At 46.4% G+C, this 12,551-nt stretch overlaps 1 protein-coding gene across 2 annotated transcripts; it reads left to right on the top strand.

The window, feature by feature from the left end:
* The first annotated feature begins 1,254 nt into the window (after nt 1–1,254).
* LOC140912338 (up-regulator of cell proliferation-like) lies at nt 1,255–11,861 on the top strand. 2 transcript variants are annotated; one of them, XM_073346569.1, is made up of 4 exons: nt 1,616–1,633; nt 4,359–4,430; nt 5,584–5,699; nt 6,975–11,861. In XM_073346569.1, exons 3-4 carry the CDS (start codon nt 5,636–5,638, stop codon nt 11,660–11,662), a joined length of 4,752 nt encoding a protein of 1,583 aa, XP_073202670.1. In that variant the 5' UTR covers nt 1,616–1,633; nt 4,359–4,430; nt 5,584–5,635; the 3' UTR covers nt 11,663–11,861. The 2 variants fall into 2 exon arrangements, with proteins under 2 accessions (XP_073202669.1, XP_073202670.1); XM_073346568.1 differs by lacking the exon at nt 5,584–5,699 and having other exon boundaries at nt 1,255–1,633.
* The last annotated feature ends 690 nt before the right edge of the window (nt 11,862–12,551 follow it).

Here is a 12,551-nt window from a genome sequence, read left to right as displayed (position 1 = left end):
TCACTGGCTATTTTTAAAGGTTGGATGTTTTTCTAGAAGATCTGCTCTAGGATTTATTTTGGGGCAGGTCTCTGGCCTGTTTCAGAGTAACAGCCGTGTTAGTCTGTATTCGCAAAAAGAAAGGGAGTACTTGTGGCACCTTAAAGACTAACCAATTTATTTGAGCATGAGCTTTCGTGAGCTACAGCTCACTTCATCGGCCTGTGTTACTGGCCTGTGTTACACAGGGGATCAGACTAGATGATCACAATGGTCCTTTCTGGCCTTGGAATTTATGAATTATTCAGAGAGGCTTTCACCCTGTCGAAATGTCCTCTGTGTCTAAAAAGCGGAGCATCGTGGGATTTTTCCTGACCAGCCAATGTTCACGTTGGTAAATTGTCCACAGTGATCCACCCAGGCCTGCATAACAATCACTAAGTAGCAATTTTGGTGTGTGCACTCACAGGCAAGGTTGGGTCTGTGGGGGAACAGAAGGAAGATAGGCACCCCATTAATCACCCCAGCACAGCGAGGGAAGCCCGGGTCGTTGACTTAACCTGTTTCACTGCACCTTGCCCACCTTGACGGTAGGACCCACTTTAACGGCCCTGCACACCTTGACTGGTGACCATCCCCTGTTGATTTCCCAACATCTTCCTTCCGCAGGTTCCGAACAGGAAGCAGTCACAGACCCTGCTTCTTATCAAACTGTACTGAGACAAACAGCCTCACATCTTGGCTAAGCTTCAAAACCTGGACTTAGACTCAATCCTATCCTTTGTTTTCCATTTCTATGCCCTTCTGTTGGATTTTTGGTCCAGAGCATTGATCTAAAACATTCACCAGCTTCCAAACTTTCCTTGAGCCTGATTCTCCTCTCCATCGCACTGACATCAATCAGGAATAATGTCACTAAAATCAATGGTGAAAAACTTGCATATCAGAGAGACAAAGCTGGTTTCGAATCATCAGTGTCTTTATCTACCACAGAGAGCAAAAGGAAAGGGGGCGTGTGTAAGAATAGGAAAGCAGTTATTATGCTGGTGCAAGATGTTGCCAGCAGAATTGGAGACAGGGGACCAGGCTCTTGTTTTGGAATCTGCATAGAGGATATTAATCAAACACACAGAGCTGGTTGTTGGGGGGGGAGCTGGAGAAGGGAAAGGAGGGGGGTTGCTGTCAGCCTAGTGCCGTACAGTTCTAGTTTCGGTTTTGCACTCTCAGCCTTTTTTTTTTTTTTTGGTCTCTAATCAAACAACCTCTCAGCTCTCCAGAGCTTCAGGAAGAAACTTGCCCTTTGCAGCCGTGCAGCTGTTTCCTGACTCTCTCTGCCCTGGCCTGGCAGGGTGCATAGCTCTCCTCCAAGGAGGCAGCATGGCGAAGACCCTGAGAGATCATCTGCTGAAGACCCTGGAGGAACTGGAGGAAGATGAACTGAAGAAATTCAAGTTCAAACTGCACGAAATGCCACTGAAGGAGGGATATGAACATATCGGCCGCGGGACACTGAAGAAAGTGGATGTCATCGACCTCGCTGACAAGCTGATCAGCTGCTACGAAGGAGATTACGCAGTGGAGGTGACCGTGGAGGCGCTGAAATCAATAAACAAGAGGGATTTAGCAGAGCAACTCGCCAAGGCAACAGGAAATGGTAAGTGGCAACCCCAGGAAAAATCAGCCCCCATCCCTGAATATTTCTTCACTTCTGGATTTGCTTTCCTTTCTCACTCCCCACTGGCTCCAGAATGGAGAGCTTCCTGCCAGGCCACATCTGGGCTGCAGTTTCTTTCCTTTCTAATGGTTTCCCCTTGACAAGTCTGTGTAAAGCTCTTCAAGCGGGAGAAATATCCCCTCTGACCTCTTTGTGCCTCAAACGCTCTCTTGACTTTCATTACAGCCATAGGCGCTGACTTTTAGTCTTCCCTGGGGGTGCTGCACCCCTGCTCCACCACGAGGCCCTGACTCCACTCCACCCCTTCCCCTGAGACTCTTCCCTCACTCTGCCTCCCCCTGGCCCCACTCCAACCCCTCCCGCGAGGCCCCCACCTGCCCGCCACTGGCTGCTCTCTGCCCTCCCTCAAGTGCTTCCCCCAGCCACCAAACAGCTGAGCAGCAGCCCCGTCAAACAGCTGATTGGTGGCACTGCGGAACAGCTGTGGCTGACGGGTGCTGAGCACCCACAATTTTTCCCCCCCATGGGTGCTTGAGCCGCGGCGCACCCATGGAGTCAGCACCCATGGGTGCAGCTCTTTCCTTTCACTGGTTCTCGGTCCAGGAGCTCATCCAGGCTTCCCCGGGTGCCTGGGTCATTATCTAACCAACAGAGGTTTCATTTCCAACTTGTGCTTGCTATGGTGGGAACTGTAATGTAGCCACAGTTCCCGAGGCCTGATATTCCCTGATTAACAAGGCAATTCTGATGCATTCAGCACACCCAGTTCTCTCTCTCTCTTTCTCTTTTTCATCTCTCAAGCAGAGAACAGCACTTTAGATCAGGGGCGGGCAAACTTTTTGGCCCAAGGGCCACATCTGGGTATGGAAATTGTATGGTGGGCGATGAATGCTCATGAAATTGGGGGTTGGGGTGTCTGTGGGGGGGTGAGGGCTCCAGCGGGGAGTGTGGGCTCTGGGGTGGGGCTGGAGATGAGGGGTTGGAGGTGCAGGAGGGTGTTCAAGGCTGGGACCAAGGGGGTTGAAGTGTGGGAGGGGGATCAGGGCTGGGGCAGGGGGTTGGGGCACAGAAGGGGGCAGGGGTGCAGGTTCCGGGAGGCGCTTACCTCAAGGAGTTCCCAGAAACAGCAACATGTCCCCCCTCCGGCTCCTACATGGAGGCGTGGCCAGGTGGCTCTGCGCCCTGCCTCGTCCACAGGTGCTGCCCCTGCAGCTCCCGTTGGCCATGGTTTGTGGCCAATAGGAGCTGTGGGGGTGGCGCTTGGGGCGGGGCAGCGTGTGAAGCCCCTTGGCTGCCCCTGCGCAAAAGAGCCAGAGGGGGGACATGCTGCTGCTTCTGGGATCCACGCAGAGCCCTGGCACACGCTGGACAAGCCCCTGACCCCGTTCCCCAGCAGGAGCTCAAGGGCCGGATTAAAATGTATGAAAGACCGGATGCAGCCCCTGGGCTGTAGTTTGCCCACCCCTGCTTTAGACGTTGTTTCCTTAAGTCTCCTGGACACTGAAGGGAATGTAGAGACCTTGTGTTTGATTCACGACTGAAATCTATGGAGCGGCACCAGCATAAAACTGGATTTTTGTGAACCAGGTGGCAAATCCAGACTCCCACTTACTCTAGATCTGTCAAAATATATTGGTGCTTCTTTTATAGACATGACAAGGTTCTATTTATCTCAGAGAAACAATTAAATTAAACTCAGATGAAAACGTTAGACTAGCACTAGTATCTAAAGGGTGTAAAGCCAGGGACACATCCGTTTTCCTGAATTCTAATCCCTTAGGGACAGCTATAAATTGGCACAAGTTAGAGCAGACTAAAGGCTCCTCTCATTTACACCAGGGACTGAAGTGGCTACTGGAATATGGTAGGGTAAAGGTGAAATTACATCACCTTTGCCTTCTTATATCTAGAGGTCCAGCCAAGCAGCCAGATGTGAGGATCTGGCTCGTGACTTTTCAAAAAGAAAAAAACAGCAGAATTTTGTTAGGGAATATTTTATGAACATTTTCTTTGGTTTCCTCCAGGCTTGTCTCCTCAGAATAAAGTCCATGTGTGAGAAACTGCAGATGGAATCATTTTGTGCTGCTGAATTTACAGGGCCAGGAGGTGGGCCTAAAAGGGTTCATTTAAACTAATCAATCACAGGTGATTCCCTGTGCACTTGAGCAATTTTTCATTGTGGGAGGAACCAGAAAGAGACCTAGACATGGGATCACGACTGTCTGGGTTCTACTCGCAGCTCTGCCGTCACGTCCCAGCTCTGTGCCTCAGTTTCCCCATCTGTAAAATGGAAACAACTATCCTGACCTTCCAATGTAACATGCATATTTTTCTTATTTTCATTTTGCATTTCTTGCCTATTATCTGAAACTTACTGCACTTTTAGACAATGCTTTTTAAAAATAATAGTTTCCATTTCAATTGAGTCGTCGTGTGGCTTGTTTCCAACTTTGGCTTACCAAAAGTTAATGGTGTGGTCTTCTACGAGCAGTTTCCACCTCCCTATTGTGACCTGTTTGTGTCTGATTATTTTCATGGACTTTAAAACAGTTCCTCATCATGCTCAGATTTTTCCTAATAAAACCAAAGGTGGGAGAAAATGCACAGATACACATAGGTCAGTAGAGAAAATGCACAAAAATTATATAAACATAGTACTAATATGTGTTTGTCTCTCTGATTTTTTTTTTTTTTTTTTTGCTAGATGCTTTAAACTCCAAGCAGGAATCAGACACTCAGCAAGGTCCAGAGCTGGAGGAGAAAGCTCTTCTTGAAGGTAGGTAATTCCTCTATAGTTAAACACATTTATGGAATGACTTTCAGTATTAGTTGATTCCCAACTATTTTAGCCAATAAGGCATGTGGCAGAGCGGGGATTGAACTCAGGTCTTTTATATCTTAAGAGAGTGAGCTAACTACTAGGATATTAGATATAACAAGAGGTTTGATCCAGTAGATATGCTTTAGCATATTGACCAGACTGGGCGAGCTAGACAGGGGAATGCTGAGTCTGTGAATCAGGCACAAAGCTGCCGGGCAGCATCAAGATGTAGATGTCTGCGCGCGGGCCCAGCTGCCGAAACTTAGCTGCCTCAGGGACTTTACTGGTGGAAACTTGGGCACCTCGGGGATTTTAGGGACCTACAGCATAAGGCAGCAGCTGAGCAGAGGTTCTGTGAATGCCGGTGTGCTAAAAGGTTGGTTATAGGAACCTAAACTAAAAGTTAGGTGACTTAGTCCCCCATGTGAAATCTGGTGAGCACCTAGCTCTTCCAGGCTAAACACGGCCATTTCTATAGTTCTGGAACTTAGGAGAGAAACTGGGAAGAGATTTCATGGTTGGCATCACAACTAGGACTTGGACAGTCAGACCTAGTGGTCAGAGCTGGAGTCGGGAGTCAAGCCAAGGGTCAGGCTGGCATCAGAGTCATAGACCAGGGGCAGGTATCAGGAACAAGGTTGGAAGGCAGGAATCAGGAGCAAGGCAGGGAAGTTGGGTGCAGGGGCTCGGCAAGAAGACAGAGACCAACATAGAAGCTAGCCAGGAGTTCACCTAGTTGCACAGACAACTTCCTGTGTCTCCTTCTGGCTTAAATAGCTCAGCCAGACCAATCGGTGCGGCCAGCCTCTCCTCCAGTCACGATTCCCATGGGCAGTGCCTCTGGTGGGGCTAAAGTTCCATTAGTCATTCTCAGCTCATTACTTACTAACAAGTTGCCGGATGATAGCCAAGATGCGAAGGTCACCTGGGGAACAGCCTTCAAGGCCCATGGATCCTCAGGATTGGAATAAGAGGATAGAGAGCAAAATTTCCAACTGCATGTTTCATTGGAAGCATCTCAGGGCCAGAAAAAGTTAGGGCAAGACCCAACTGATTTGAATTCAGACTTTTCTTTTGTTTTGCTTTCATGACAAAAATTTCCCCCCAGTTCATCACAAAGAGCGCTCTCTACTGGTAAAAAGGAAGCAAAAAAAGAGGGCATGAGACCCCAGATGTGGGTCAGTTTGAGAGACAGCATCACAAATTTCTCTACCCTTATTCAAGGTATGAATACACATCACTCCTTAATTGAAGATGTGACCCTCATCACATTCGCTTTGACTGTATGATCATATCTATGTGCTTTGCATAAGGTGTCATGAATGTGAAGTAAAATAGAGCATGTCACATGAAGGCAACTGTCTTCCCTTTCTCCACCCCCTTCTGTGTGCACGTGAATGGAAAAGGTCTAGGCCTAGAAGAGGAACTCAGTGTGTTTTGCTTTGGGTTAGCAGCAGTGGTGGCTGTCTGTTGTAAGTGTATTTTGGGAAGCAAACTGTAGCGTAAAGCAGAAATTAGGGTTTTTTTCCTGTTTTTAAGCTGTTTTGAGCATATCAGCTGCTGGATTGTGGTTTAATTGTTCAGGAACCATTTTCTAGCATGGAGACCAAATACATTTGAATGTTTCTTATTTTAATGGAAAAATCGTGTAACAGTAAGAGTCAGTGTAATGCCTTTTGAAGCACTAGATAAACAGTACTTCTGTCAATAATTTGAATAGAATGAAATTGTGAAAAGGAAGGCTTTGGTATGTCAATTGCCAGTTTCTTAGAGTGTTCATGTAAGGGGGAACGTATGTTCACATACTAAGGGCTGGTCTACATGAATGCTGAAAGTTGATCTAAGTTATGCTACTTCAGTTACGTACTTTACGTAACTGAAGTTGATGTAACTTAGGTCGATTTACAGTGGTTTCTATCCCAGGCTATGTCGACGGGAGATCCTGTCTCGTTGACATAGCTTCTGCCCCTCGGGGAGGTGGAATACAGATGTTGACGGGAGAGCACTCTGCCATTGATTTACTGTGTCTTCACTAGACCCACTAAATCAACACCGCTGTATCGATTTAGCCGGTAGTGCAGACATAGCCTAAGAGACACAGGCAAGAAATGCATCTTTTTGCTCTGAACACCCCTTCCCAAGAAAAATAAAGAAAGGGGAGATTTAAAATAAAGACAGAAAGTGCACTCAGAACACCACCCAAGGTTGGGTCATTGTTAGCAGAGCTTTAACCTGGGACCTTTGATTTAAAAGTATGACTCTCCATTGGCTATGCAAAAGAACCCAGTTTCCACAGCCTGGAGGCTATAGCAGACCCAAACTTCCATATGTGTTCCAGGTCCTAGTGTAGGAAAAAGAGCCAGACTGCGTTAGCAGGGATTGCAAACAGATAATTCCCACCACTTGACTGATACATGTCTGAATAAACACATTCAAAACAGGCATATTTAATACCAGATGGATTCTGAAACCTGCTCATGCTTTAACCTCTTTCTGCAGAGAGAAGGAGAGCACTCCAGGACCTCCTGTCCATTCTGAAGATGGAGCAGCACAGAAGCACAAAGCTGGCGTTGAGAGATCTCCAGGAAATCAATCCAGAAAGTCTACAGAACTGGACTCCTCAGGCATTAGAGGATTTACCATGGCATTTTATGAGGAAGGTCATAGCTTTGAATGGGACAGCCAGAAACACGAGCCTTGGGCAGGGAGCACCTGGTGACCAAGCCAGCAGTGAGGAGAACGGGGGACAAGGCAATGGTAGTAATGTTCTTCATCATAGCAACATGGACACGAGAGCTTCTCTGCACCCCCTCGATGTTCTCTGTGCCGTGCTGCTTTGCTCAGACAGTTTCCTACAGCAGGAGATCCTGTCCAAAATGTCCATGTGCCAGTTTGCCCTCCCTCTGCTGTTACCTGCCCTCGACACCCCCAAGGGCACCCTACTGCTGTGGGCCATGAGGGACATTGTGAGGAAGTGGAGGCCGCATTCCCTGGCAGAGAGCAGAGGATTCAGAGAGGAAAGCCTTGTACTCACCAAAATACCAACCGTTTCCTTTGTGCGGATGGGGAGCTGCAGCTTCTCCAAGTCCAAACTCCTCAATGAGGTTCTCAGCCCCTCCCAACAGCACAACGATTTCTTTATCCATCGGGACATGGAGTCCGGGAATGTCCCTCGGGAAATCGCAGATGGGCTGGTGGAGATTTCCTGGTATTTCCCTACTGGAATCGAGGATTCAGATCTTTTCCCAGAGCCCGTCGCAGTTACAAATCTGCGTGGAGACATTGAGTCCCACTGGCTGCAGTTCAGCTTTTTAACAGAGGTCTCCTCAGCAGTGTTCATAGTTACTGAGAGCATCAACGAGAGACAATACGCGCTGTTATCATCTCTGCAGGGATCAGCCACTAAATACAACTTCATCCTCAATTACGAGTCTGGCAAACGGAGTGAAACTCAGGAATTCCTTAACAAATTAGCACCAGTGCTGAAACTGAGTAAACAACATGTCCTAGAGAAAGAAATTGGGACCAAGAAAGAGGAATTCATGGAAAAGTTGTGCTCTGCTATAGGAAGTATAATGAACGATCATCACAAGGACATGAATATGGAAGGCATGGCTGTGACCGCACGTGAACTGGGAATCCAGCTGGATGAGGACTGTGAGGAATGTCAGAGAGCAAAGAACTGCGTTAAAGAAATCACGGCAGAAATAAAAGATGTTGGAAATTACAAGAGGCAAATACTGCAACTGCAAGAGGACCTGTGGAAGAGCTTAAGCAACGTGGAAAGAGAAATGTGCAGATTGAAAGGACAAGGGGATGTCCCCACAGAAGAATATAAATCTAGGCTGAAAGAGAAATTGTTGGAGTTACGTACACAGCAGAATAAATGTGACCTTACTGACGGTTTGACTAAATTTATCAATGGAATAGGAACACTATCTCAAATGGAGATATTCTACTTTGTGAAATGCATGAAATTTAATTTAGATGGCATTGCTAAGGGGAACCATCCTAACTTGCAACCTAACCAACAAAAGCTACCAGATGTGGATGAATCCATCTCTGTCAGTTCTCTAGGAGTGGAGCATTTCCTGCGTGAGTTGGGGCAGTTCTACGAGGCTGAACACTCAATGGTGAAGATAGGCAAAATGGCAAAAATTCAAAGGAAATTCATTCATTTCCCGAGGTTAGCAGCTGATTTGATGCTGGAAGGATTTCCCATGGAGCTGATCGATGGAGATGCCTCCAACATCCCACTGCAATGGATGACAGATGTTCTGACTGAGCTCCATGCCAAGCTGGGGGGAAGGTCCAGAATGCTGGTTCTGACGGTGCTGGGAGGGCAGAGCACTGGAAAATCCACCCTCCTCAACACCATGTTCAGCCTGCAGTTTTCAGTGAGCAGTGGCCGACGTACGCGAGGAGCCTTCATGTCACTCATTAAAGTGGCAGAGAACTTTCGGGAGGACCTGGGCTGTGATTTCATCCTGGTGATAGACACAGAAGGACTGAAAGCCCCTGAACTGGCCAGGCTGGAGGATAGTTATCAACATGACAATGAGCTAGCTACCCTGGTGGTTGGACTGAGTGACATAACCATCGTTAACCTGGCTATGGAGAACGCCACCGAAATGCAGGATGTTCTGCAAATTGTGGTCCATGCCTTTCTCAGAATGGAGGAAACGGGGCACATGCCCAGCTGCCAATTTGTGCATCAGAATGTCAGTGATGTGGCTGCCTATGAACAAAAAATGAGAGACAGGAAGTATCTTGTGGAGCAACTGAATGAAATGACCATAGCTGCAGCAAAGATGGAAAAACTACAGAAAGAAATTACGGTTTCTGACATTATGGACTATGATCCAGAGAAACACAATTGGTACATCCCCAGCCTGTGGCATGGGGACCCTCCAATGGCACCAGTGAATATTGGGTACAGTGAGAGTGTGTGTGGGCTAAAGAAATGTTTGTTTGAATTTGTAAGACAACATTCACTTAACAGTGTTCCCAAAGACCTTCCCCAATTTATCGAATGGGTGAAGAGTCTGTGGAATGCTCTGAGACATGACGACTTCCTCTTCAGCTTTAGAAACCCCTTCACAACTGAAGCCTACACCAAGATATCTGCAAAGTCTGTAGGGTGGGAATGGGCGTTCCGCAAGGAGATGAATCTGTGGGTAACTGAAAAACAAACTTTCTTCCAGAATCAACCACCAGCTAAATTAGATGCTTGTGTCCTGACCAACCTAACAAGTGAGACTGAGCAGAAACTGAGCCATGAATCACACAGGATTTTGGAGTGGTTTCAAAGTGCAACAGCAAAACTGGCAGTTTCCGCTGTAAAGAACATGGGATATTTTGTTAGGAATTCAGTTCCACTATCTCTTCAAAGTTCAAGTTATTCACATGTCATTTGTTCCAATCTGGTGACTGCCAGCGAAGGATGGCGAAAGAAAAACACTATTCAGGGTATGTGCATAAAAACAATCGAAGGTGAAATGGACTTGCTTTTGGAATACTGTAAAATGAGAGAGAACAAAGCAGACAACAAGGAACTGGAAATGGAGTTTGAAGAAATGTGGAGTGAGACCGTGTCAAAAATACGGCTGGGCTGTTTGGATGAAAAGCAAATTTATCAAGATATTGAGTTGCTGCTGAGAGAGGACCTGGCTAAGCAAGAGAATTCATCCAGTCTAAAACTACAGGAAAACAGCAACTTATTGAATTATGGAACAAAATCTTTCATTATGAAAAAGGAATACTTAGATTTACCATGGATTAAGACCCTGAATGAATGGTTCACGCAGGAATGCTGGCATAAAACAGAAGAACTTGTTAAATCATTAATGGAACAGTGCAAAGATTATATTAAAAATGTAGCAGATACTAAAGCAGACTATGATGAAATTTACAGCAGAAATCTGTTGAGGATGATCAATAAGAGGCTTCAAGAGGTAGACGTTCAGAAACTTCACACGAGCACTTGCTTTAAAGTTGACCTGAAGCTTCACATTTTAGGGGAAGTGGCTCCTTTATTAGAGAAGATGCAAGCAAGCTTCATGAAAGAAAATGATCCTGAACTTTATCTGGAGAAACTAAAACCTCAGTATCTCTCCACATTTAGAGATCTTTGTTTGGGGAAGGATTCCTGCCAAACAAGGGCCAGGGATTTGTGTCATTGGTGTCTTAAACCTGTCTTGGTGGACCATGTGAACAACAGACTTGGGTTAGAAATAGTCGATGACATTCTCAGCAGTGGACAGTTTGATGAATATACAAACCGAAGCCTTTTCCAGTTCACTGCCCTGAAGAAGCTGTTGAAATATGAAAACTTTGACACCTATATCATATACATTAATAACTATGAACATTTTGTCAAAATCTGGGTAGAGGGACACCTGCTAGATTTCTACAGCCGGACAGCACGGTTGCAACACCTGGAGAAAGAGATTCTGTCCTCAGTAATAAAGAAAGTCAGGGCTGCTCTGGAGTCTCCCAGTGACAAAAGCACCAACACGGTCTGTGACTTTTTAGATGCATTTTGTGGAGCGTTACAGAATGACTTGGTGATTTCCAAGGACCGTCTAGCAGTGGTGCGGTTTAAAAACACGGCAAATCCTATGCAGTTTTCTGCTGATGTTCAGGCCATCCTTCCCGAACTGGAAAAAGAAATCTTAGCTGAATTTAATGAGTTGACATTTGAATCCAAACTCTCCAAACTGTCCATGAAGCCCCAGGATGAAATCTTCAACTGCGTGTTTGGCTGCGGGCAGCAGTGCCCATTCTGTAAAGTCCCCTGTGAAGCAGGAGGCATGGATCATACAGAACACTTTGCTACAGTCCATCGGCCTCAGGGATTAGGGCAGTGCAAAAACAAACGGACAGGAATGCTTGAGTACTCTTTGTGTTCTTCTGATGTGGTTTCCAACGCTTTATTTAAAAATTCAGAAACGGAAGAGAAATTTCATCCCTATAAAGATTATCGACGATATTACCCAGACTGGCGCATCCAGCCCGATCTCAGCATCGACACTTCTGATTATTGGAAGTTCATTTTTAACAGGTTCAACTATAAGTTTGCTAAGAAGTACAATGCTAAGCCAGCAAATCTACCACAGGTTTGGGAAAAAATAACCAAAGAACAGGCGCTACAAAGCCTAGAGGAAGCATTTAACATAAAAAAATAAACCAGCTCAGAGTCTTTTTAAGTAGGATGGACATATGCAAAAAAACAGGGTTTGTTTGTTTGTTAATTGCATGCAAAAATATCACTTCTTATGCACATATTTCTTTAGCTCATTAAAATTGTGATTATGGGAAATCCTAAAGAGATGTGGCCTAGATGCAGACCGAGCACCACCCGGACTGATCTCTGGCTACATCCTTCGGGTGACGTTCAGCTGGCTATTCAGTTTCTGTTCATCACTGGTGATGTTGTGGAGCCCACGAGATCACCAGCTATGTAGCAACATTCCCTGGTAAATAACTTTCGGAATTTGTTGGTCTTCCATCCTAACACTACATCCATGCCAACAAGGCCACCGAACCTGCAGTCATAGACTCATAGAATATCAGGGTTGGAAGGGACCTCAGGAGGTCATCTAGTCCAACCCCCTGCTCAAAGCAGGACCAATCCCCAATTTTTGCCCCAGATCCCTAAATGGCCCCCTCAAGAATTGAGCTCACAACCCTGGGGTTAGCAGGCCAATGCTCAAACCACTGAGCTATCCCTTCCCCTGTGAGCTATCCCTCCCCCATAAGTCATGCTGATGCAGGTAGTTGCTGGGTTCAACTTCAGAGTCTCATTGCCGATCAGGTCCTGCCACTGGATATGGAGCAGCTGAGGATGAGAACTGAAAACTTCAGTCCGGTGTCCCTCAGCCCCCATGTTCACTGCCGCACAACCGAGTTGCCACAAGTATGGTTCTGTAGATCCACAGCTTTGTAGCAAGCCTGATGTTGTGATCACAGAGGCCGCTGAAGGGCCCGACACGTGGCAGCAGATTCTGTAACCAAATTCAGAGCTTCTAAATGAAGGTCAACAGGGAAAGATTCCCCCCCGCCCGGCACATTTTG

This window comes from Lepidochelys kempii, chromosome 6, assembly GCF_965140265.1.
Source record: "Lepidochelys kempii isolate rLepKem1 chromosome 6, rLepKem1.hap2, whole genome shotgun sequence".
In the NCBI taxonomy this organism is placed as follows: Eukaryota; Metazoa; Chordata; order Testudines; family Cheloniidae; genus Lepidochelys; species Lepidochelys kempii.
The sequence above is the reverse complement of the archived record's forward strand: the minus strand, read 5'-3'. Positions and strand labels throughout refer to the sequence as shown.

What these genes read in the sequence shown, in the direction of transcription:
- LOC140912338 (XM_073346568.1), top strand. Translation starts at nt 1,357, where the DNA reads ATGGCGAAGACCCTGAGAGATCATCTGCTGAAGACCCTGGAGGAACTG. An exon ending in CGCCAAGGCAACAGGAAATG is followed by an intron (nt 1,634 to 4,358) that starts GTAAGTGGCAAC and finishes TTTTTTTGCTAG; the next exon opens with ATGCTTTAAACTCCAAGCAG. An exon ending in GGAGAAAGCTCTTCTTGAAG is followed by an intron (nt 4,431 to 6,974) that starts GTAGGTAATTCC and finishes CTCTTTCTGCAG; the next exon opens with AGAGAAGGAGAGCACTCCAG.